The sequence below is a fragment of the Phoxinus phoxinus genome (genome assembly GCF_949152265.1).
Source record: "Phoxinus phoxinus genome assembly, chromosome: 22".
NCBI lineage: Eukaryota > Metazoa > Chordata > Actinopteri > Cypriniformes > Leuciscidae > Phoxinus > Phoxinus phoxinus.
The window spans coordinates 27,496,446-27,523,810 of NC_136897.1; the positions used below are offsets into that span (position 1 = coordinate 27,496,446).

At 36.2% G+C, this 27,365-nt stretch overlaps 1 protein-coding gene across 1 annotated transcript in view; it reads left to right on the forward strand.

Moving 5' to 3' along the window:
- The first annotated feature begins 4,429 nt into the window (after window positions 1–4,429).
- LOC306990667 (CLIP-associating protein 1-B) overlaps window positions 4,430–27,365 on the forward strand; it is a 76,004-nt gene continuing 53,068 nt past the window's right edge. Inside the window, 8 exon segments of the mRNA XM_079597829.1 lie at window positions 4,430–4,496; window positions 7,540–7,988; window positions 15,207–15,285; window positions 15,415–15,518; window positions 15,600–15,691; window positions 15,778–15,853; window positions 18,082–18,179; window positions 18,790–18,854. Of these exon segments, the coding sequence (XP_079453955.1) occupies window positions 7,794–7,988; window positions 15,207–15,285; window positions 15,415–15,518; window positions 15,600–15,691; window positions 15,778–15,853; window positions 18,082–18,179; window positions 18,790–18,854 (709 nt within the window). The 5' untranslated portion in view covers window positions 4,430–4,496; window positions 7,540–7,793.

The window sequence follows — 27,365 nt, forward strand, 5'->3', positions numbered from 1 at the left end:
CAGTCACAAATTCCTCTGGAACTCAAACATTAAACTTCAAAACAAAGTTCGCGCAGTTGCACAACTATACACAAATATATCCTTCTCAGTCTGCTACGAGTTATGAATGAAGAGAACCGCATCGAGAGTTGATGGTTTCAGCGCGTCCTCTGATTGCAGTGTTGTGACTGAAATAGCGCACGGGAGCACATGCGCAAAACAGTTTTGTAAAATGATATATGATCAAATAAAAATGATTGATATATAATTTTACAAAACTGTTTAGTGCATGTGCTCCCGTGCGCTATTCTGTCTATACTTTCTGTCGTGCACTGGAGGATATGTCTGCTGCATTACTCCAAAACCAATCACTTAATGTATGGAGCTCAACCCAGCCATGTGTCTGGTTCTCAATTGTTTGACGGGCGTAGTAACAATAGCTGAGGGGCGTGGCTTTTGCGAACGGTCAATTACATTTCCACTAGTAAAAATGTTGATTCTTGATATTAACAATGACGTCATCTCTTACAGAAATATGAATTGTTTATATGAATAATTAAATTTCGACATAATTCTTGATATCTGTAATTTTATTTTCTCTAGCTAAATGTCACCATTCGAATTCAATTGTTGATGTCAAGAATTTATTTCTTACTAGTTGAAATTCTAATTTCACATATCAGAAATACAATTCTTACAAGTAAAATATAATATTCATAAACATAAATAAATTCCTGATTTCAAGAACTACATTTTCACTAGTTTATATGTTAATTCTTGATATCTGTAAATGTATTTCAACATGTTACATTTGTTATTTCTGATATCTGAACATGTATTTATGATATCAATAATTAGGAGAGTATTTTCAGATGTCTAAAATAGTTTTCTTACTTGTAACAATCACATTACAGCAGTGGCGGGCCGTGCATTTCACACCTAGGCCTTCAGTGATGTCCAACCTGAATTAATAACTTTTAATAGTGTAGCAGCGCACGCACATACTCTATGTGAAATTCCTGTTTTTATTTTGCACCGGCAGTTATAGGGTTAATGCGGTGAGTTGGGGAAAGGCTGGGTAAAGAAACGAGCGAGTGAATTCGGCTTTTGTGTTAGTGTACAGTGGTTCTTGCGTTCCGATTATAAGATCCTCCCTTGTCTTATCCTTCAATGGTTACAATAGTATTAATGTTTGAAAAAAAGGTGTTTCGATCATAAATTTACAAGAAAAAATAGGAAGAAAATCTTATTCAGCACGGACAAAAACGGGGGCAAAAATGCATTATTAAAACTACTATTAAAACTCTCCAAAACTACTGATTATTTTTGATACAAAATCCATCCTAATTTCTTTCCTCAAAAATACTTAAATTACTTGGTTGTACAGGTTGTCTGTGCTTCTCAGTCCCAACAACCTTTTCTATCGCCATCGAGGCTAATGTGCTGAAAGTCCAGTCTGTCCCGTCGTATTTCTGGCATAAGTGTCTGTTCGACAGAAGCAGTGGACACACAGCACACAGGGACAGTCACCGCTAAACATGACGATATGTACAGCTGACACAAGCTCTCACACAGATTTTTGAACGATATCAATGAGATCAGCGCGACTTTTGCCTTCAAAAGCCGCCCTGCTACATTGCAGTCAGTTCTGTTTTTAACGTAACGTTACCCGGGACAGATCGATATAGTTCCGTGACTCTGCGTAAGCTGAATAAGGGATTTTTTTTCCGGTAGGTTTGAACCTGCTGGTGGTCGAGGAAGGAAAGAAACATTAATTTGTGGGTTGAAAAACTATTAAATCTACAGGTAACGTTATATATTTTAGTTTACACAGTTCACTACTAGATGCGGTCAGCTAGCTCTGACTACCAGTAATAATACGCGCTCTGACCATCCAATCAAAGGGCGTGAAAATGCTTACGTTATTGTATGCCTGCTAGATGGCCCCGGTGCAGTCAACTCGAAATCTGATTGGCTGATTAAATCTGACTGATTATCTGATTGGTTAAAGCAACAGTTTCATTGCCATTCATTTTAAGCTACAGGCGCCCGCACTATTGATTCTGAAGGCCTTGAGGCAGATATATATGACCCTGGCAACACATGATGACTGAAATATGATTGGATAAAAGCGCTAACATAAATATACACGACTGGAAGCAGCGCAACTAAGAGAAAAGCTATGAAATTAAGATAACGGACTATTGGGAATAATTGAATACTCATTCATAAAAAAATAATATTAAAGTGCAAGTCAGTGATTCTGATAGTGTTTAGGCCAGCAGAGAAGGCCTTGCTGGCCCTGACGGCCCACCACTGCATTACAGATATCAGAAATGAACATTGTCACTAGTGACAATCGAATTATTGATATGAAAAAATATTTTTTTACTAGTACCAATTAAGTACCAATTTATATCAAGAACAGACATTGCCACTATTAACCACATAATCATTGATGTTAAAAAAATATGATTTTTACTAGTAAGGATTGTACTTCTAAGGATAAGGGTAAGGATATGTTGAAATGGATTTTCAACTAGTAAGAAATCAATTCTTGATATCAACAATTGATTTTTAATGGAAGCATATGGTGAGATTTAACCAGTGAAAATACATATCAATGATTTTTAAAGTCATTGTTGATATCAAGAATGAACGTTTTTACTAGTAGAAATCTAATTGGCATTTTAACTATTGAAAATTGAATTGTTGATACCAAGAGTTCATATCCTGCGAATTAATAAATGTTAACACGGCTTGCCATACTGGCAGATTTTTGAGTTCATCAGACAGCAGATGGCGCTCTATCTCGGCTGAATCTGGCGCATGCGCAGTGTCTTCTTGATGTTTGAAGCCGCACAATGGGCGGAGATTTCTGCTGTTTCCTTCCAAATAGAGCATCACAGTCCCGCCCACAGCCGGTGCCGGAAGTAAAAATTCAATACAATTTCTCCATAGACATTTGGGGTATAAGCCATAAAAACGTAACCATACATGGTAGACTTAAAACCAGCAACGGCTGTACTAAGCGATTGTATATGCTCATATAAACGCCAAAAGTTCATGGGGCACTAACCTTGTTTTGAGATAAATGCCTTTTATTCGCGATGTATTGGATAAGTACTTCATTACCCACAATCCTAAACAATCCCACAATCCCACAGTGATGCATCTGATTGGTGGAAATCGTGTAAACCCCGCGAAGGTCCGTGGAAAAAACAGAGCGTTGCCATGGAAGCAGGATTCTAACAGAAGAGACGGAACGGACTGTTTTCTTTAGCGGAAGCCATATAAATAGTTTTTAAATCAATACATTCCTTTTTTAATTAATATTTTGTGTCAAATTATTGATTTATTGGGTAGGTAGCCATGTAATAAGCGGGATAATGTATAGCGAGTTGGTTGTTATAGCGAATACAGGCTGATTCAAGACCCCTCCGCTTCGCGTCGGGCTCATAATGTTAATTAAGCCTTTCGGGAGTTGTATTCGCTATAACAACCGCCTCGCTTTACATTATCCCTTACTTATCGTTCACTTTAGATAGGCTACTGTAGCCTTCATATGGTATGAGTCATATCAAGCATTTTATGATGCCGCTGTCAAAACAATATTTAACCTAGGCATACCTCTTCATGCATTTACTGAACATTTGTATAATAATTCATGGCAAGTTAATAAACTGAATATGACGGTCCAAGAGCAGACCACTTTCTGGTTTGCTGACCATCACTTTTTAATTTACACTCGTTGTGGATATTAAGAAAATACATTAAATGTTATTACAATTAAGGATGAACTATAACATCATGAAAATGAGCATGGACCTCAACCTGTCAGCAGAGTGTCCTGTGTCATAAAGGGCTTTGAAATAAACACACAAACTACACACTGACTGAACACACATGTGTTGACGACTGAGACTGAGCGGTGATTTGCAGTCAGGTACAAAGCACTGCACCATGTTGCTAACGTTATCGTTAACCGCTTTCACACACGCACACAATATAAAATACACGATGATAAATATAAAATTCAATACACAATACCTATATAAAACACTATTATTTTTATTTACACGATTATTACTGAAATAACTGCTATTAACTGCACATTTACTATATAAAATTCACTCAAAAGGCTCTTTCTCGGTTGGCTTCAGTCGACTTCAGTGAGGCGCGGTGGTTTATGGGATGAGTAGTTCCTTCGCTCGGAAATGAAAATATGTACACAGTCTTGTACCTTTGCCTTTTTTTGGATTTTCTCTTCGTTTTTTCACTCGAAATGATATGTTGTATGCTTATGAGTTCAGCCATAGCTGGTTATCCTCAGACATGCTCTAGAACTCTTTAGATACAGATTTTTCCAAAAGTCAATGGGAGAAATGAATGGGAAATTTACTTCCGGCACCAGAGCTCTCTCGGGCTGTGGGCGGGACTGTGATGCTCTATATCAACTGATGATCAACCCACGGGAAACGGTTCCCATGTAGAGGGTTTAGAGCGAGATAAGCCAGGTACGTCCGTTATCAAACGAGCTTTTTCACAGCCTTTATCACTAGTTGCGTTCTGACTCCGCATGGGCTTTGCATGCATTATCAGGGAAAGTATTTTATGCATACAGAAATATTCAACAGCATATGCCACACTGGATACATTCTTACTGTCATGCATGCATGCAAAACAAACATTAGCTATATACTGTGACATTTTAGTTGCATCTTGTTTCTTTCCATCTCGATCATTGTTTGCATTAATTTATTCATTAGTCATTCTGTACACTCAGTTGGGTTGGTCTTCCTTTTGCATTTTTAAAAGTCACCCCCAAACCTTTTGCTGTTCAATTAATGTTAGGCACTATATTGATCTAGTATATAGTTTAATTATGAGTTGATGCCATGTGAAAGAATGCACGTGCAACTAGAAGGAAATGATAAAATATAATATAAACGAGTGGAATTCTGTGTGGCATTTATGTGTTACTTATGTGTTAGTCATGTAAAGATATGCAAAATGTATTGTATATTTTTTTCTCCAGTAAAATATCTAAACATCATTAAAACCAAATATTTTCTTCTGGAACTTATTTTAACATAAACAAGTGAAAAATGTCGACAAGACAAATATCTAGGCTACTTGTATATCTATATGCTGTATACTATTATATATAGTAATATTAGTAAAATATTGATATCTTATTCGGTTTTGCTTGCTAGGTAAATGCATATTATTCGAATGATGTTTAATCAGGTTAAATATATCAGTTAAGAATATTTTTGCATGCACTTGTTATATTTTGTTTGTAAAAAAATACACGTGAAGTTTTTATATTTTAAAATATATAAGGTCGCGTGTTGTAAATATCATATTTTTGGGCCTCGTGCACAAATAACAACCAACATTCTTCACCGTTACCAAGCAACGATATCCAGAAGCTTGCTAGTGTAGCTAATGTTTTATCCGTATGTTTTTATCGTTTTTTTTAGCGCGTAATTCTCGTCGAGTTGTCCCTGAAAGGCCCGGGGTTTGTTTAGCATGTAAGTGTCATGCAGCCCGTCCTGTTTATACTGAGATATGTTAGCCAGACAGCTGCTAAACAACTGCTCGGTGAAATTAAACACGGCTAAAGTTGGGTTAGCAATCACAGCAGCTGCTTCATTAATGCTTAATGGTGAACTGTGACTGCTAATGTCTTCAAATATAGCGTACATCATCATGTATGTTCTCACGTGACACACAAGATGCATGTGACATCATCTTTTGCATTTGAATCACTTACAAGAAATGAACATGTCAATACCATGTTTATCATAGGCTACCATAAAATGTCATAAATATCAAGGTATTTGAATATGGTAATTACAAAGTAGCCTATTACTGCCATTGTACTTTGTGTTATTTGAAAATTCAAAGTAATACTGTGCGTTTATATTAGTTAATCTTTGTTTTTACCATAGGACAAATAAAAGAAAAGTTGAGCCTAGTATAGGGATGATTATTGGGTTTTTGAGTGAGAGTATAATAATTCATGTATAAGTCGCATTTTATTAAACATTCTAAACAATAAACACAGTTTAGTTACTCTCTCCCACAACAAATCCTTTCAGTTTAACGATAATCAGAACAGAACAAGAATGAAAAATAAAAGTAGCTATATACCCAGCTAACAGTTTTTGTTTCCCAGAACATTTGTTTTTGGTTAGCCAAGAAAGTTTTCTTAACAGAAATATAATGTTGATTTTTGGTTTGTAGAATGTTATTCTCTAACATTATTCTAACGTTCCCCTACCTTCAGTTCTTCATGTTTATTCGATAACACTTTATTTTAGTGTCCTTGTTTCACACAGTTAAGTAAAAACCAGGGCTTGACATTAACACCCGGCCAAATGCGTGTGTATTTCAGCAGTGGCGTGTAACTGTCTCTACTAGCCACTTTGGCGGGTCGAATTTGATATATAATATACATTTTCAATTGTAGTCTTTGAAAAGGCATCAGAAATAATAAACTAAGTGCAATGAGTGTTGTCAAAAATATTGTTTTTTCGATACCTGAAACTCTTCGATACCAGCGGCTCTTTCTCTCTCGTCTCTCCGACAGTGAGTGACACACAAACCCGCCTCTCCTCACTCACTTCTTTCATTTGCTCCGGATGAATATTGCTGGTGTTACAGGGCTTAAATTTCAGTGTGGGATTGAGCGTATTGCACATAATTTTACTAATTCCTGCAGATTTTTTCGCTCACATCCAAAGTGCGCTCATAAAGCCGCCTCACAGAACTAAATAGAGTTATTTTTCGCTGCTTATTGCGTTTAAACAGTCAAATACACACAAAATAATGTCAAAATGCCGGTCTTGGCGAGTATTCATGTAAACACAGTCAGTTATGTTTTACGTGAACGTAAACAGTTGAGAAACGGATGTGTAACAGTGTAATGGATCCATGCGTCAGGTCTTAAAGTGACAGCAGCCTAATAAACCTGCTGCCAAATTATGAGATAATACTAAAAATATATTCATGGCAGTTTTTCCCCATGGTATCGATGTCAAAACTGTGGCCAGTGTAAATGCTGAGTGGCTCGTAACTTTGAAAAACTGCTAGCCACAGCGGCTGCTGAGCAAAAAAGTTAATAGCTAGCAAACCATGGTAATCTAATAACTATAAATTATGCATAATTACATGCAACTAACCCTAAACCAAACGCCCTAATCCTATAAGTACATGCAGTTAAATATCATTACTCAGTACTTGCATGTATAATGACACTGTAACAAGGACAACTTAAAATATAAAATACATATTCGTACATTCATACATCTTTTATCATAAAAAACAGTACACTTATAATCGGTATTAAAGAAACCATATCTTGTTTTTATTTATTGTTTAATTTATAAAGATAATCTGAGCACATCAACCATCACAGAAGATTAAATAAGATTAAATGATGTAAAATGATGCAGTAAGATTTATAGATTTAAAGTGATCATTACATTTTTGGAAGAGACTTTTTATATTACTTGATCTGTGAATAAATAACTATTTTAATTTGCATTGCAGAACTTGACCCTGAGACGTGGAGCTGGACTTCGTTATAATGATGGACTGGCCGTTCGACACGATTTCCCTGCAGAAAGTTTTGCACCAGCAATGTTTGATCCGCCGGTTATAATATCAACACATGTTGCACCGGTGCCGTCCACAATCCCACATTCGCCTCTTGGATTCGGTCTTTGGATTAACAAGATCACAGGTTGTTGTATTTGTGTTTTTATGTGTTGTCTTCCTGAGTCGTGGTCGGTCTTGACGAAGTCATGGAGCCCAACATGGAGTACATAGTGGCGCAGGTCACGCAGAAAGAGGTTGGACGTCGGTTTCAAGTTGGACCGGAAATCATAGACTACATTCTGGACAGACAGAAGTCACATGACCTGGAAAACGATCAGACCATGCTGGACCGGATGATGGACAGTCTGGCGACCTCATGGGTCAACGCAAGCAATTTCAAGGTGAGAGATTTGGGGATATCTACAGTGCCTAGAATAGCAGAAGTGAACACACCCGTGCTAAAGGTGACTAAAAAGAGGAATAAAAAATCATCTTTTGGAAATTTATCTTAATGCCTTAATTTCCCTTTGGCTAAGCCACGCCCTAGAATGTAGATTGACCAATCACAGCGCAGCAAAGAACGAGCTCCACAGCGGTCCGACACTTTCTCACAACGCTCCATTGACTTTAACACAGGCGTCTCATATTTTTGGTCTCGGCAGGCTATTACCGTTGTAGTTTTATCAGAAATATGGTTAACCGTTGTGCCTGGGGCATTTATAACACAGATACGTGTTTCCCAGAGAGGTTGGAGGGGGTGTCCGTTTTTTCCCCTTCCCAAAACCGAAGTCAAATCCTGACAAGTGTCGTCTTTGGATTAAACTGTGTGGACGTCCTCAGTCAGCGAAACCCCTCAAGATCAACAACACACTTTTGTGCTCTAAGATACATTCAGCTTTTAACCTTACTGTGAAGTTATACTAGTTAGACAGTTTTAGGTTATGATTTCGGTTCTCTATCCTAATTGTTGATACGCTAGCACACGCTGCTAATAAACACAACTTTATACTCGCGTAGTCCGTTTGCTTTGTAATAACGATTATAGAAGTGAATATACCCAGCTTTACATGAACAGTGTTGCTCCTGATATTGTGAGTCCCAGCCTCCGTCTCCATTAGGATATAATGCAGTGGGTCATGTTTTGACTGTGACCGTTATGCTTTTGTCTCTATTTGGATGCCTTGTTGTTGCTTGCGTTTATGTCTTGAATATAGCCTTCGAACGCACACTGAGCCCCTTTTGCCTACTTCTGTCGGACACTTTATTTGCTGCTTTTTATTTGCTGCAAAAAAAATTTCAGCGGGAAGAGCGGTCACAGCATAAGCCATGTTGATACCAAACCAGAGCCCAGATGAAGTTGACGGACGTAGCAACAGTAACTAAGGGGGGCGGGGCTTTTAAAAAAAATTAGCCAACCTTTAGGGACACCAATTTTCTTTGTGAATGAATAATGTTTTGTAAATAAATAAATGTTTTTCCTTAAAACACAGGGTGCATAAGTCAGGACACCCCTATGTTAAATCCCCATAGATTTATATTTATAAAGGCCAGTTATTACATGGATCCCGGATACTATGATCCTGATAAAGTTCCCTTGGCACACCCTTCACGCGGATATTACGTCAGTGACCGGCGACAAGTAAACAGGGATTCCGGGACGGCCAATTATTTAAAATTGGAATTTCTCTGAAATTAAAAATCTTTGGGAACTTTTGGGATATTGTAAGTACACAACTGCAGGAAATATATCACACTGTGCAAGTGATTTTTGGATATTTTATTACAAAAATCTTACATATTGTACCTTTAATGTTCCTTGATGATAGTTTTTGTATTTGTCTTCTGTAAGTATTTAGATTTTCTTTTGCTATTTAGTTTTAAAATTGTCTCTGATTTTATTTGTGAGGTTAGTTTTCTACTGCTTTTGCTTGTATTTATTTTATCCGATGTTGTAAAGCACATTGGTCAGCTGCTGCTGTTTTAATGGTGCTATATAATAAACCAAACTCTAAACTTGAAAACTTGAGAGAGTTTGGGAGAAAATTAATCGCATTAGAAGCTGAGCAGAGACTGTAATACACTAAATATTATTTTCCATCCTTGGTTGATGCATTTTCCAAGAGTTTTTAGGGCTGTAAACGATTAATCGTGATTAATCGCATCCAAAATAAAAGTTTGTGTTTACATAATATGTGTGTGTATTGTGTATAATTATTTTGTATATATAAATACACACACACATGCATGTATATATTTAGAAAAATGTGTTATTTATATATAAAATAGTTATATTTATATATAATATAAATTATATAAAAATATATATGCAGTATATAAATAAAATATTTCTCAAATATTTACATGCATGTGTGTGTGTATTTATATATACAAAGTAATTATACACAATACACACATATTATGTAAACACAAACTTTTATTTTAGATGCGATTAATCGCGATTAATCGTTTACAGCCCTATTACATACATGTTTTATAAGTGTGCACGACTATGATGTAGTTTCAGGTTTGTTGCATTGGAGTTGCATAGCATCGCCGCAGAGTTGAATTGCTGTGTGTTGTAGCAGTGGAAGTGATGGCTGAGGATGATAAAGGTATTCGTTATCATGTCAGGAAGGGCGACTCACTCCCGTTCTCACCAGTTCAGCGGGACTGTGCTTGAGTCTTTTCTGAAGCTTGAGTTTGAGTGGAAACTCTGGTTTATAATTTCACAGGACTGCATTTTTGGATGGCAGGCAGTTTGTATTAAATGAAAAACGTGGTTTATGCTTATAATTTACTGACCTTGTGTGTATTTCAGTGATCTGATGGAGGAAAGCTGAATTGCTGTCTAGACGCTGTCTAGGGAGTTTTACAGAAAGCATTTAAATGCGTTTTTGTTGCTTTCAATGTGTTTTTCAGTGCTTTATATTCTGATGATTGTTACTCTAAGAAGTGCTTTAGCCAGAAAACTGTTTTGTTTGAGAAAATCACTTCATATCCAACTATTTTTTGGGTCATTTTTATTATTATATTAATTTACCTATGGCTTTATTTAAGCTTTTTTTTATTAAATTTGATTTAAAAACATTTTATATTTACATTGACACTGTAGAATTACAATAATAAAATGTACGACTGTCTTAATTTCTTTTCAAAGGTTAGACCATTAAACTTTTATTTTGACAGTAAACTGCAGGGAGCTCTTTAAAGCTTCTCTTTTGTTGGTAAGCGCTTCTCACATTTCTAAACTTTCTTCCTACACTGAGCGAGATCGTGTATCTGCGTGGGCTTCAAGGGCCTGCCGGAGAAGAGTGATGATGATTCAGCCTGAGAATATTAAAATAGCTCACTGACTGTGTGAAGAGCAGAGTGTTTGCACCCCGATGGTTGTCTAATGGTTTTGTCAGTTGACTAACTGGAGGGGATGTGTAATTTGTTTATTTGATTAGCCAGCCAATGGCGTGAGATTGGGGGCGGAGCTATGTGTTTTCTTTCATTTCTTTTTGACCAATGACAGATGGCAGGAGTGCTTGAAGAGTGTTTTAAAGGGGTGGTTGAGTATGATTTGACTTTTCTAACTGTAGTTAGTGTGTAATGTTGTGTTTGATCATAAACAACATCTGCAAAGTTACAACACTCAAAGTTCAAAGTAAAGGGAGATATTGGCTTTTAAAGAAATTGTTTTTTAAGGACTACAACAAACGGCTAGTAGGAACTACACAACATTAGTGACATCACCAACCCTAAAATTTACATAAACCCCGCCCCCGGAACGCGATTTATAGATTATCAAGACAGAATATGCTAATCAATGACTAGAAGATAACTTCACATAGGCTGCTTAAATTCACCAACTAACCATTCAGAAATGTTGTCACTTCTTCTCGAGTCTCTCCATCATTGTCTGAATCCGTTTTGAACATAAAAGGCTAAAAGTATTTGAAATTTTCAGTGCATGTGTGTGTGAGTTCAAGCTCTTGAAGCTCCGCCCCCTTTGCCGGGAGCAGCAGCTCATTTGCATTTAAAGGAACAGACACGAAACGGTGTGTTTTTGCTCACCCTCAAAAAGTGACAATTTTAACATGATATATAAAAATATCTGTGGGGTATTTTGAGCTACAACTTCACACACACACTCAGGGGACATCAGAGACTTATTTTACATCTTGTGAAAAGGGCATTATACCACCCCTTTAAAGACGAGATTGTGTGTGTTTGTATGAGACAAATGTGTTGACTGTGTTAGTCAAGATGAGGATGACTTTCTCAGTTGTGTGTTTGCTGTTTTATGTCACTTCCGATGGCTTAGGTCTCAGTGTGGATGCAAAAGTGTTACAAAAGTGACGTGAATCCGGTCTTTGTCGTTTTAATACTCTCCTGAACTCCAGCTGTTGTGTCTTTGATGTACAGATGCATAAAGTTCATAAAACCTGATCTACACATGCAGAGTGAAATCGGGGTAAAAAAGTGAAAGAAATGCATACAGGTTTGAAACAACATGAGGTTATTTTTGGGTGAACTATCCCTTTAATGCACATATCTAAATCCATCCCACGGATTTCACTCACAGTCATCAGAAGATGTGGCTACAGTGAATGTAGTTCAGCACGAGTGATGAATCTGTAATCGCAGACATATGCGGAATAAAAGACATTTTAATGAGATAAATCCAATCTGTCTTTAGTTTGATATAAGCAGTATAAGCTCTTAATAAACATGAGTTAATGTGCATTGAGTTAATGTGCATGTGTTCTTCGCACCTCTGGACTCCTTTAACAAACGTTTTACAGCTCACAAACGCCTGAGTCTCCTCAGCCAATCAGAGCGCTCGTCCCACAGCTGGCCTGGAAACCCAGCCGAGAGTAATCACCCCACTCTCCGTAATGAGGACAGCGAGGGGTCCCACTGCAACACGGGCCATCTTATTTTACCTCACACATGCTCAAAGTCACAGTTAGGACGAATGTGATGGAATAAACATTCTAATGTTGTAATAAACCCATGTGGTTATTTAAATGTGGCATGTAATTGCTGAATGTTGTGTCGAAAGCATGCATCTGGTTCATGCAACCCTATATATAGCAGTGTTTCCTACAGGATTTTGTGAGATTATGGGGATGGACTTCTGTTCCTCTGGGGACATGAACCCTTGATAAAAAGATAAAAATTCGCAATTACCTTTTTATTCAGTGGCGGAAACAAGATTCCAAATGCATACCCTAAACCCTTGAGCTTTTATTTTTACGGAAACTGCAGTTAAACTTTTTAATTTTTACGGACTTTTGATGGAAACTTTAGTTGAGGTTTTATTTTTGCGGACTTTTGATGAAAACTGCAGTTAAACTTTTATTTTGGGGGAATTTTGATGGAAACTTTAGTTGAGCTTTTATTTAGACACAAACTGCAGTTGAGCTTTTATTTTGGCGGAATTTTGATGGAAACTTTAGTTGAGGTTTTATTTTGGCAGGCTTTTGATGGAAACTTTAGTTGAGCTTTTATTTTGACGCAAACTGCAGTTAAACTTTTATTTTGGGGGAATTTTGATGGAAACTTTAGTTGAGCTTTTATTTTGACACAAACTGCAGTTGAGCTTTTATTTTGGCAGGCTTTTGATGGAAACTTTAGTTGAGCTTTTATTTTGACGCAAACTGCAGTTAAACTTTTATTTTGGGGGAATTTTGATGGAAACTTTAGTTGAGCTTTTATTTTGACACAAACGGCAGTTAAGCTTTTATTTTGGCGGAATTTTGATGGAAACTTTAGTTGAGCTTTTATTTTGACGCAAACTGCAGTTAAACTTTTATTTTGGGGGAATTTTGATGGAAACTTTAGTTGAGCTTTTATTTTGACACAAACTGCAGTTGAGCTTTTATTTTGGCAGGCTTTTGATGGAAACTTTAGTTGAGCTTTTATTTTGACGCAAACTGCAGTTAAACTTTTATTTTGGGGGAATTTTGATGGAAACTTTAGTTGAGCTTTTATTTTGACACAAACTGCAGTTGAGCTTTTATTTTGGCGGAATTTTGTTGGAAACTTTAGCTGAGCTTTTATTTTGACGGGAAACTTTAGTTGAGCTTTTATTTTGACGCAAGCTGCAGTTAAACTTTTATTTTGGCGGAATTTTGATGGAAACTGCAGTTGAGCTTTTATTTTGACGCAAGCTGCAGTTAAACTTTTATTTTGGCGGAATTTTGATGGAAACTGCAGTTGAGCTTTTATTTTGGCGGGAAAACACCTTTACAAACGCGTCTCATTACAAATCTAGAGAAGGCTGTAATCATCTTCCTACAAAAATGTTGGAAATTATGCAAATGTGTAAATATTGCAAAACTGGTGCCAGCTACATCACCAAATACACGCTAAACTCAACACATCCAGAGCCGTTCTGAGACGCGGAAAACAAGTGTTCACTACGAAACACGCAGCGCAAACATACTGTAAACAAAGTTACTTCATTTAAATCAGTCTGTTGTGATTTGATACGATTTTTAGCTCGTTTGACAGATACTTTACCAAAGCAATGGTGCAAAACAACATTAAAGAAACATTTTATGTTATTATTAGACGTTTTTTAATATATATATATATATTCAGTTCATTATGAAACTGGCGGCACAGATTAGACTATAGCAGGCCTCCAGAGTCTAGATATAGTCGCTGTGTAAAAACCACACACATAGATTCAAAGATTTTTAAGAATTAACAAATTAATTATAATATTTTGTATATATCTCAAAACAGTTTAATAAAAAACGTGCACACATTGCTGGTGAACAATGCAATGCAATTCAGTGCTATAATCACAACATATTTATTTGATTAATTAATGTGCTTTTTTATTGAAATCAGAAATTATCAAGATTATTTAAAAAATCCTAAATATGGGTTTTTCCTGTGTTGTGGGGTGTTACTAATTTAATACATTATGTCTTTATAAAATGTTTATTATATATTTGCTGAATATGTCATTGCATGCATGTGGATCAGCAGATGCTTAGATTAACGGTGCAGAATCTATAGATGCGCGCTAGAGGGCGCTGCAACTTCATATAATAATATTTCTATTTTTTATTACTTGATCTCAAAGGGGTTCCAAAAATTGCACCATAGCCCGAACTGGGTAGCTCAGGTGATGCGAGATGTGTTGGTTAGGTGTTAGCAGGGCTGTTCTCACTACACGTTCATTGAACATCCCAATCCACCCCCAGACAAGGAAGGTTAGCGCGCTCTCTGCAGCCAATGGCTTCCTTCAGTCCCGCTGCTGTTCACAGTGATGGTGACGGTGATGAACGACACAAACTGCTGTTTATGTGATATAGTGTGCTTGTTTGATTCAGTGTGTTTTAATTAAAAGGATTCAGTGATTATTTACCAGAAAAGACTCTTATTTGTGTGATTATCTGACATTAAAATGCAGTACAGTTGTCATTACCCACAATCCTTTGCTCTTAAATTTGCATACACTCTCTGACTTACAAAATAGAGGTTTCAGTGCGGTTTTGACTTTAAAATGTTACTAAATGTCATTTGTAATGCAAGTTATTTATATATTTTTATTAAAATATCCTACTTTTATCTTATCTTATCTTTAGATTCATATTGTTTTGTTCTTTTTTAAGGTGGCTCTGCTGGGAATGGACATAGTGTCCGCTCTAGTGACCAGACTACAGGAACGCTTCAAAACACAAATAGGAACAGGTGAATAATTTCATAATATGTATTATAAACATATGCGTTTGACCACTGATTTTCATACGTTTGTTGATTCTCAGAACAACACAGATGGTAATAATCTCAGATTTAAAGCCTTGTTTCTTCTTCTCTCAGTTCTGCCCAGTTTAATCGACCGTTTAGGTGATTCGAAGGACCAGGTTCGAGATCAAGCACAGTCACTTCTGCTAAAAATCATGGACCAAGCGGCCAATCCGCAGGTGAAACACTTGTGTCCTTCTTTAGAGTAAAAATATTTTTAATCTGTGGTTAAAATTGATAAAAGCATTTTTTTTTTGCAGTATGTTTGGGACCGAATGCTGGGCGGCTTCAGACATAAAAACAACAGGACCAGAGAAGCTGTTTGCTTTTGCCTTATTTCCACTCTTAATGTGTATGTATCCGTCAGATATACCGTTTAGTTTCTTTTTAAAATTCTATTTTATTTAAAAAAATATATATATATTTTGTGTTTTGCAGATATGGAGCCCACGGCTTAACCCTTAGCAAGATTGTTCCTCACATCTGTCATTTGTTGGGAGACCCCACTAGTCAGGTGAGAGTGTTTCTCTTCACATCTACAGACTTTTATTCTGTATTCGGTTTCATGAGCCGGCAGGGACTGTAGTATCGTGGTCTATGGCCCCCCCTGCTGGCGATCACAGGGACTGTAGTGTCGTGGTCTACGGCTCCCCCTGCTGGCGATCACAGGGACTGTAGTATCGTGGTCTATGGCCCCCCCTGCTGGCGATCACAGGGACTGCGACTGACATTGAGTCGACTGTGAGATCGTAAAACCATCATCATTTGATTAATGTTTACCATATTTACATGATACTTAAAAAATTATATATATGGAAAAACCACAATGCAATGCTGTGCACTTAACTTTAGTCTTTTTATCTGAGCTTTATATGTATATTATGTATGTTTTCAGTGTTACCAATGCAGGAGCAATTATTTTAAACAAACTATTCTTTAACTATTTAAACTAGGACTGTGTGGAGTACTGATTAGATAATCTGATCTAATTGCAATTATTTGGGATAAACGTATTAATTGTTCAGTTTCAATTTCAAACACATTTTTACCAAAGATTATAAAAATCACTGTTCACAAAGATAGGCCGGTTTGTGGGTTTAATAAGACTGTATTATATTATATTATATATACATTTTCACAGCATTAAAGTAAATCATTTTCATTATTTCGATATATTTTTTTATTATCATTATTTGTATTACTATATTATATAAGATTCCAAGAAAAAAAATAATGTGTTAGGCTTTCACTGCAAGTGACATGAACACAGAATTAATATGTTATTCGCAATTATCTGTATGATAATTAATTGTATGCATAAAATGTATGTTTATCACAGGCCTAATTTAAACATCTTGTTTTATTTATTATTTGATGCAGCATAATTGTGAAGTCGTGTACAATTGTTTAGTATTGCATATTGTGTAGTTTCACATAATATAAAAAAAAAAATCATGCATTAAGCAGTGCTTTTGAACATAGTTATATGTAGATCAGAAATGATCAAGACTATTTAAAACTTCCATGTATGGGGTTTTATATTGTACATTATTATATTGTTTTCGTCATTTTTATTTGTATAATTTGCAGATCATGTTATGGCATGCATGTGTTCAGTATAGAGTAAGTTGTTGTCAGTGTATAAGCTCAGATATTGAAAGAAGTAAGATGTAGAATTTTTTTTCTTCCTTTGTTACTAGAATGTATGAAGGCTTCCAAAAATTGCACCATAGCCCGAACCGGGTAGCTCAGGTGATGCGAGTTGTGTTGGTTAGGTGTTAGCAGGGCTGTTCTCACTACACGTTCATTGAACATCCCAATCCACCCCCAGACAAGGAAGGTTAGCGCGCTCTCTGCAGCCAATGTCTTCCTTCAGTCCCGCTGCTGTTCACAGTGATGGTGACGGTGATGAACGACACAAACTGCTGTTTATGTGATATAGTGTGCTTGTTTGATTCAGTATGTTTTAATTAAAAGGATTCAGTGATTATTTACCAGAAAAGACTCTTATCTCACATAATATTTGTAAAAAATCGTGCATTAAGCAGTACTTTTGAACATAGTTATATGTAGATCAGTGACTCTACAGATGAAACTCAGAATATGGTGCAAAAGTTCATTTATTTCAGTAATTACACTTAAAAGGTGAAACTAATATATTATATAGACTCATTACATGCAAAGTGAGATATTTCAAGCCTTTATTTGTTATAATTTTGATGATTACAGCTTATGAAAACAGCTTTTGAATTTGTGTTTTTCATAAACTGTAAGCTGTAATCATCAACATTATAACAAATAAAGGCTTGAAATATCTCACTTTGCATGTAATGAGTCTATATAATATATTAGTTTCACCTTTTAAGTGTAATTACTGAAATAAATTAACTTTTGCACCATATTCTAATTTTTTTGTATGTGGCGTTTGTTTTAGTTTAGTTTAGTTTATTGGTTTATTTAAGAGGGTACAGTGCAATTTCATAAAACCCATGAACAAAAATGGTTAAAAAAAGCCAGAATTACAGTAGCCAAAATGGCTATTTTTAATCTGTTGTCCACTGGCCAAGATGTAAAAGAAGCATTAAAATACAGACATGAAAATACATTTACAAGTCTATGGCAAATCAATAACTTCAATATAAATGACACTATAAAATAACTTTTTATTCTGTGTTTTTCAGTGTACTGTATTTTTTTATGTAAATGAATCTTCTATGAATAAATAAATGTGTTCCGCCTCAGGTTCGAGACGGTGCGATGAACTGCCTGGTGGAGATTTACAGACACGTAGGAGAGAGAGTGAGGATGGATCTGGGGAAAAAGGGACTGCCACAGTCACGGTAATGAAACCACACCACTAGTATTATTAGTCAATAACTTTATCCCTTAAAACTCATCTTTGATCAACAAAACGACATATTTAAGCGTTGTTTCCTGTGAAAACAATTTCTTCATGCCTTAAAGCAGCTTGAGTGTAACTCGACACCCTTACTTAATTTAGTATACGCGGACTCATGAATATGCAAATTAGCCCCGCCCCCTGATGACGGGATTGGTCACATGTTTGTGACAGTAAACAGGGGCGTTTTTGGTTCACGGCCGTTTAAAGGATAAAATACTCAGCAATGCTGTCGACTTATGAAAATACACATGATTTGTCTTAAAGCAGATTAAAAACACCACATAGACACATAAACTACATTAAAAGCTTGATTATTATTAGATATAGTATAGATATAATTATTATTAAAATCCCTGCATCATGACAACACTGCCATCAACATTTTACAATTGATTTATTTAATTTATTAAACATTTATAATAATTATTTATCCCTTTATGATTTATTTTTCTGTTACAAATAAAATAGTGACAGTGTTAGTGTATATTTGTGTTTGAGTTGCTCTTTTTTATAATGTGTTTATAATGTCTCCTGTTTGTTTTGTTCAGGTTGAATGTGATCTTCAGCAGGTTTGATGAAGTCCAGAGGTCTGGGAACATGATCCTGTCCTCAGGTGAGTGACTCTGACGTGTTCGATGTAATGTGTGTGTGTGTGTGTGAGCAGGAGCAGACGCTGTCGGCTTTAAATGAAAGTGATGAAAGCGTGTTCAGGTGCTGTATGAAGTCACTGGGACATTAACTGAGGTTTCTTCTATGTGTGTGTGTGTGTGTGTGTGTGTGTGTGAGCGTGTCTACGTGTGTGTGAGTGCGTTTGTGAGTGTGTGTGTGTGTGTGTGAGTTTGTGTGTGCGTGTGTGTATGCGAGTGTGTGTGTGGGCGTGTGTCTGCGTGTGTGTGAGTGAGTGCATGCGTGAGTGTGTGCGTGTGTGCACGTGTTTGCGAGTGTGTGTGTGTGTATGAGTGCGTTTGTGAGTGTGCGTGTGTGAGTTTGTGTGTGTGTGTGTGTGTATGCGAGTGTGTGTGTGTGTGCGCGTGTGTCTGCGTGTGTGTGAGTGAGTGCATGTGTGTGTGTGTGTGTGAGCGTGTCTACGTGTGTGTGAGTGCGTTTGTGAGTGTGCGTGTGTGTGTGAGTTTGTGTGTGCGTGTGTGTATGCGAGTGTGTGTGTGGGCGTGTGTCTGCGTGTGTGTGAGTGAGTGCATGCGTGAGTGTGTGCGTGTGTGCACGTGTTTGCGAGTGTGTGTGTGTATGAGTGCGTTTGTGAGTGTGTGAGTTTGTGTGTGTGTGTGTATGCGAGTGTGTGTGTGTGCGCGTGTGTGCACTCAAAAAAATTACTCTTAGAATGAACATAAAAAAATCATGGAAAGGATTTCCACATGATTAACTTGCTTTATTTCAGCATTATGCAATTCTGTTATTCCAATTTAATGTACTTACGTTGGGTCAACTTAATTTATTAAGGTTGATTCAACTTAGTTACTGTGGTTTGGCACAGCTTAATTTAATAGTGTCAGCCCAACTAATTTTAAGGTTTTCTGACATGATTCAAGAGTTTTTTATTTTCAATCACCCATTAATATTTCATTTATTTTAGTGACACATAATTAAATCGATAGACTATATAGCTAGCTATTTGCTAGCAGTAGCACATGTTAGTAAATGCAAAGATTTACATGCTCCTTCAACCAAAGCAGTTAAATGTTACTGAATCAGTTCACAGCCAAACAAAATGCTCCACTCTTCTCCACAATGGTAACCCACTGTAATTGAAATGGTTCTAATAATTCCAATGTATTTGAACATTAAACACAATTACACACTATCAAGTCTTCCCCTTTTCTAATTTTCTCAAAAAACATAAAATAACACTTAATTTGAACATTTATTCTCTCTTAATTTAACCATATGCAAAGCATGCTGGGAACTAACAAGCACCGCCCAGTTTCAGTTAATGCAACACAAATCATTCATGTAATCCAACACAAACGGATTAAGTAAATTTAAATTTTATATTTAAGCAGATTGAACACAATCAAATTAAGTTAGGGCAAAATGGCAGTTGGCGTCGCACTATACCGCCAACCTCTGGATGTAAGATTTTTTTACTTAACATAAATGGTTTGTGTTTAGACAACACGTTAGGATTTTGTACTGTTAAGATGAGACATAATTACGTGGACCTTAATAGAAAAAAACATTTCAAGTCAACAAACACAATTATTATAAGTAAACTAAATATAAATATATTATGTAAAGTGCACAACCTTCCTAGTTCATTTTTTTGAGTGTGTGAGTGAGTGCATGCGTGAGTGTGTGTGCGCGAGTGTGTGTGTATTAGTGCGTTTGTGAGTTTGTGCGTGTGTGTGTGTGTGTGTGTGTGTGTGTGTGCGCGTGCATGCGTGCGTGTGTGTGTGTGTGCATGTGTGTGAGAGAGAGTATGTGAGTGTGTGTGTGTGTGTGTGTGTGCGTGTGTGCGTGTGTGTGTGTGTGTGTGTGTGTGTGTGTGTGTGTGTGTGAGAGTGTGTGCATGTGTGTGAGAGAGAGTATGTGAGTGTGTGTGTGTGTGTGTGTGTCCTCACCGTCTGACAGCCACAGATTTAGACGTGCAGTTGCTGGTCATGATGGGAATCAGACGTGGATAGTGAGTGTGCTGATAAAGAGACGTGTGTGTGTGTGTGTGTGTGTGTGTGTGTGTGTGTGCGCGTGTATGAATTGCTCGCTGGTGAGATTGTTCCCGTTGTTCAGCTATTGTTTCCTCGCTGCCCCAGTTTCATTGTGCGTGTAATTTTGTGTGTGTGTGTGTGTGTTTTGTGACCGTAGTTTTGGTTTAGTTCGAGACGGTGGAAAGACTTCGTCCATCAGCATGTCACAGTTTACAAACAGGAATACGTTTCCCCTTTCTACAGTACATTATGCATATGAAAAAAGACATCCATATGCATTTGAAGACAGATTCATGATTCAATCTACAGCATTTAAATGGCAGAAGTGACTGTTTGTGTCAATCCTATAATTGAATCCTATAATCCATTTAATCATAATAGTTATCATCAGTAATTGTTGTAAACAGGCTTTTTTGTCACTGATGCTCTTTCATCAAAGTTCAGAAATGTAATTGACAGACTTTTCATTTTTGTGTGAACTATTCCTTTAAATGTGAGTGAGGTCAGTAGAGAGGGAGTCGCTGCAGATGCAGTGTGTGTGTGTGTGTGTGTGTGTGTGTGCAAGACACAGCAGAGCTTCATTTCTTCAAAGCAAGCCTCCGTCATGACAGCAGGGGACGGTAAGATCTCATGAACATTACTGCGTTTAGCCCAGCAGCTCCGGGTGTGTGTGTGTGTGTGTGTCGCATTATTAAAGATGATTATTTCTGTGTGGTGATGTGATATAATGCATGGAAGGATCCAGTCGCTCTCGTTTCTGTTCAGGTGTGAGTTTAGCATGTTCTGGATGTCTTGAGCTCCTCTTAAGCTGGATGTTTCTTGTTGACGCGACATCATTAGCATATTAATGCTGTTTAACGGCTCGTTTGCTGCTTCAGTTCATGTGTGTTTCACGGCTCAGGTATCTCAAGTGCTCTGAAGTATTCATGATCATGAACTCAATATTTGATACTCTACATTCACACGACTTCAGGGTCCTGGGATGTGTGCTTTCTCCACGTTTAGGGATTTTCTGATAGTTCCCGTCATCACCTTTGGCCCCGTTTACACCTGGTGTTTACATCTCACAAATGACCACTTGTGATCGGATCTTTAAGGGGACGGGCTCTGATTTTGTGACAATTTTCATAACATGCATTACTTTAGTGACTTATATAATGCAAAAAAAAAAAAATGCACAGCAAAGTTTGCACAAAATTCCCTAATATACTGTGACTGCTTGTCAGGTCACATGCATTTCTGACCGCCTGTTGCATAACCCGCTTACTCTAGTATTACAAGTTAATCATCTCATTTTTTTTTCTTGAAGGTCATAACTTTTATTAACACTAGAACTACCGGAATTCCAAAACTACTAGAACGACCATAGCGGTCATTTTGACCGTTCATACTTTGACGTTCATATGGCCGTACTGAACGTCATTTTCATCATGTCATATCTACATTGGAACCTTCTTTTTATGTTTTCCAATGAAGCTTTTAATTCCTGTCATCATGTTATGACGCTATCGCTCTTAAAGGGTCATGACATGTTTTTTTATTATTTTATTATTATGTTCCCTTATGTGCAATTATAGTATTACTATAGTTTTTTTTACAAAAAACTTTTAAAATGTAGTGATTTATGACCTTTTCCCTGTTTCTCATCCTCTGATTCCAACAGTCTGTTTTGGAGGTGTTTCCCCTTTAAGAGTTCAGTGTTAACGCCCACTGTTATGATTGGCTAACGTCAGTGCCTATGCATCAATTATTAACGCCCCCAGCCAGAACATTTGCGGATTCAGCGTATTTAAAAAGTAGTTTAAAGTTTTAAACACATTACTTACAGTTTGCGTCGTCGTTGTTGAGCCCAGAATAGTCGGCACGGACTTATCTTTGAGCAACAGTTTTCTGGCAAAGCCAGCATCATTTTGGGATTTGTTCTCAAAACAGTCATCCTTCAAATGTATAGAACAAACGCTTAAACTAACACTGCCGTGACTGGGACGTCCGCAAAAAAAAATAGTGCATCCATTTTTCCCTGACGTCTGGATCTTTCGCAGCGTATTCAAAGATGTTGTTTGTCCACAGCCAGGAACAGCACATCTGCGGCATCGTAATCTCCCTGTACACAGACCCACTCGCTGTCCGGCGACTGAACACTTGTGAGGCGCCCGGCGATACGAAGTGAGCGTAGTTGTCTTGTGCTGGAGGCGGTCATATGCAAACGCGGGTACGTCACTTCGTACCGTGACGTCACTTCTTACCATGGATCCAGAACGAGCTGTATTTAGAGCTTGATTAAATAAATGATTCGTTTATAATGGGGAGGACGTCTTAAGCTATGAAACTTGCAGGACGTTTTAATGGTACAAAGACATCTTATATACCAAAAGATCCAGGCAAATTTGGTTTCTCATGTCATGACCCCTTTAAAACAAGCACAAAAGAAAGATTGCCCCGATAGGTGCTGCCTCTCTATGTGAGGAAAGCTTTGCGTACATTTTTTTTTCCTCACCACACAAACATTTTTAGGAAACGTCAAAGCTTCATACCGTTAGCTTACAGCCCTGTTTGTGAATAAGTTCAATAATCAATACAAAATCTACAAATAAATGGATCTACAATGTTACGGTAGGTAGGCTAATAATAAAGACAAGGACACAACATTTAAATTCAAATGTGAAAATGTATTGATTGATAAATATTTTCTTTGTACAATAAAAAAAATCTTATGATACAATAACTTATAACATATATATACAATAACAAAAACACTATAAACATTTTAATACATTAAAAACGTTCATGGACACGTATGCAGCACAATCCAGTACTTACACACATAAACAGGCTAAGAAAAAACATGAACATTAGCTAAACAAGAAAACTATCAATAATGCGCTATTCTAGGTAGAAATAGTCAGAACTGTTTTGTGATTTTAATAAAATAACAGTGTCAGAATAAAATATACACATTAGGAAAAGTCAGAGACCTACAGCCAAATTGATTTTATTTTAACAAAGTTATTACACTGTAAAATTAAAAAATGGAGTTCTAGTGTTAAAGTCAGTTGCATAAACTTTTTAGTTTTAAACTTTTGAATTTTAGATCAAAATGAAGACTTATGCATGACTAGATCATGCAAATTTAAAATTTTAGACACGTAGTTAGATATTTTATAGGATTGCAATAGTTCTACTTCTCTCAGAAAATTAAAAAATATATTTTTAATCAAATTAATCCAAATTTAGTTTTAGAATTTAAAATCTTAAATATATTTCAAGTGTCTATTATCAAATTTAATAACTCAAGTGGAATGCAATATTTCTACTCGTCTGAGGAAATTACTAATACTCTTGAAAAAAAAAATACTTTTGATTATTTTATCAAGTTAATACAAATGTAGTTCTAGATTATTTTTGGAAAAATGGGTCATGAATATCTTCAATTAAATTTGAATAATTCATGTATAGTTTTCACCATGAACATAGCCAAAGAAACCGGCACACACAATTCTATTTAATGAACAAATGAATGAACTGAGACAAACAAACAAAATGGAGTTAACGCTGAAGTTACGAGCATTAAAATGAGCATTAGTATAGTAATAGTGATGCTTGACTTTTCAAACACACATAAAATCCGTATTTAAAACAATAGTCAGTTAAAATCCATTAGAGTTTGTCGTCCTTCATAAACACTAGTAACCGTAATGAAGAGAAAATGAGCCTCAGTTCCTCCGATGTGTGTGTTCAGCTGAATGTTGCTTTTGTCCTGCATTTCTCAGCTGCCAATTAACATGCCAGCGGTGAATAGAGTCCGAGAGAGACGGCCATCGGCTCCGGCACTAGATGTCCCACACCATGCAATCTAGAGGAGGTTTGTGCCGTTTAATATGGGTTCAGGAGAGAGATCGGGGGGATTTCAGTGTGTTTACAGCGTCGTGTGTGTGTGGGACTCGCATTTTGAGATCAGCCCCCCCACACATACACACTACTGCGCATAATAAGCGGCTTTGGATTGGACACACCGCTAAAATAGGACACTTTTTCTTTTCTTTTTTTTTTACCTCTGGCCGGTCAAACTACTCGTCACTTCATATAAAACACTTTAAAAGTAGGTTAGAGAATAATTTGGCTGGAAAATGAGAATTGCTGATCAGATATTGTGTGTTTTTGGCTTAAAGGAGGGAGTAAGATCATTTTATTTGATGTGTTAATGCACTGTAACACACACACACACACACACACACACACACACACACACACACACACACACACACACACACACACACACACACACACACACACACACACACACACACACACACACACACACATGCAGATAACAAAGCTTTTAACAAAGCCCCAAAATCAAATGATGAATTAATGTTTTGAATTAACAAAATATAAACTATATTTAGGACCATTCCATTTTTCCCCCCATCATGACAACTAAGCAGATTTTAATCTTCGAATTCTCATTAATTTAATGATAAAAAATGCTGTATTATTTAAATTAAGTGTTTATAGATCATGCATTATTGTTGTAGTGATTCCTATTGATAACTAAGTTATTGATAACTAAATTATTGATAACTAAATTATTAATAACTAAATTATAGATAACTAAATTATAGATAACTAAATTATTGATAACTAAATTATCGATAACTAAGTTATTGATAACTAAATTATTGATAACTAAATTATCGATAACTAAGTTATTGATAACTACATTATTGATAACTAAATTATAGATAACTAAATTATAGATAACTAAATTATTGATAACTAAATTATCGATAACTAAGTTATTGATAACTACATTATTGATAACTAAATTATCGATAACTAAGTTATTGATAACTACATTATTGATAACTACATTATTGATAACTAAATTATAGATAACTAAATTATTGATAACTAAATTATAGATAACTAAATTATAGATAACTAAATTATAGATAACTAAATTATAGATAACTAAATTATTGATAACTAAATTTAAAACTCAAACCATATTTTGTCTGCCATCAGTGTTCTGTGAACTACACCATAAATATTGAAAAATGTGGTTATGTAACTTCAGTCAGTGAATATTTCTCACATTCCTCTCGGTCCGTCTTCATGAGGATTATGAAGTTGAGCTTCCGTACAGACGTTAACACACGGCAACAGTTTCTTAAGCCGGAGGTCAGAATATTTCCATGTTTTGCACTTTGGTTTTAGCCAATTTTCTGAATTACAGGCTCAGGAATCATTGGTCAGGATGATCAGTGTGTGGCGGCAAACACTGCAGGAGTGAGTGATGGTGAAAGACGTCTTCTCGGATCAGTTTTAAAGAGTTTTTTGGTGAAATCTAGCACTAAATCACAGGATCAGGACATGATCTGTCTAACCGGCCCGTGCTCTGCATGCAGACTCAAATGTGTAATGTAAACGGATTGTATTTGTGTATCTGTTATAATGTTTGTTTAAAGGCCCATTGTAGCTTTTTATTATTTTACTAATTCACAATTAATTTTGCAATTTGGTACTTGAGCAGGAAGTGACATATATCTTGCTTTGTAACACAAACCAGCTCATTATCTGCAGTGTTCTGCCCCCTGCTGGTGACGTGTGGCGTCACATCTGTTTATATTACTATTAGACCGCAATATTCCTCAATTGCTTCTTTTTTTTTGCGTTTTAACTTATAAACAGAGCTCTGATGATTTGTTACACTGTTTTGTTTTAGTATTTCAGCTTTAAAGCAGCTCTACAGAAGACACTAGTGTCATTATTCAGCTCAATTCAGGTCAAATTGTTATCATTGAATAGCATAAGTGCATTAAATCTGATAATATTATTGAATATTAATCCTTTATATCAGAAATGCGTCCATCAGTGTGATTCAGATGTGTTGTGACAGCATTATTGTGTCAGAAGATTGTATTAACTGCTGGTTAACCTCATTTAGAGGGTTAGAAAAGTGTGACATGTTTGTCAATCTTCAATCAGCTGTTTAGATGAGACACAAACTTCTGTGTGTGTGTGTGTGTGTGTGTGTGTGTGTGTGTGTGTGTGTGTGTGTGTAGGGTGTGATATTACTATATTGGACTATTCATATTTCTGCAGTATGCATACATATAAACATTATTGTGCTGTTATTATTGCCAAACTGTGCTGTTCACGTGCAGTGATGTTGTTTATCCCACAATGCAATGCTCTCAGATTGATTTGTGATTAATAATCCGGGTAATAATATTGATAATAACCGGTAATATTGATCCTCTCGCTCTTTGGATCAGACTTTCAAAGGTTAAAGATGCTGAGAGTGATTTTAGATGTTTTGCTAACTTCCACTAATAATAATAATAATAAGTATTACTTTTATTATAGTTATATTTATTATTTTGTATTGATTATTATTATAATTACTAGCCCACATCCATCACTATACTGCCCTCTAGAAACTAATAATAATAATGCTTTTT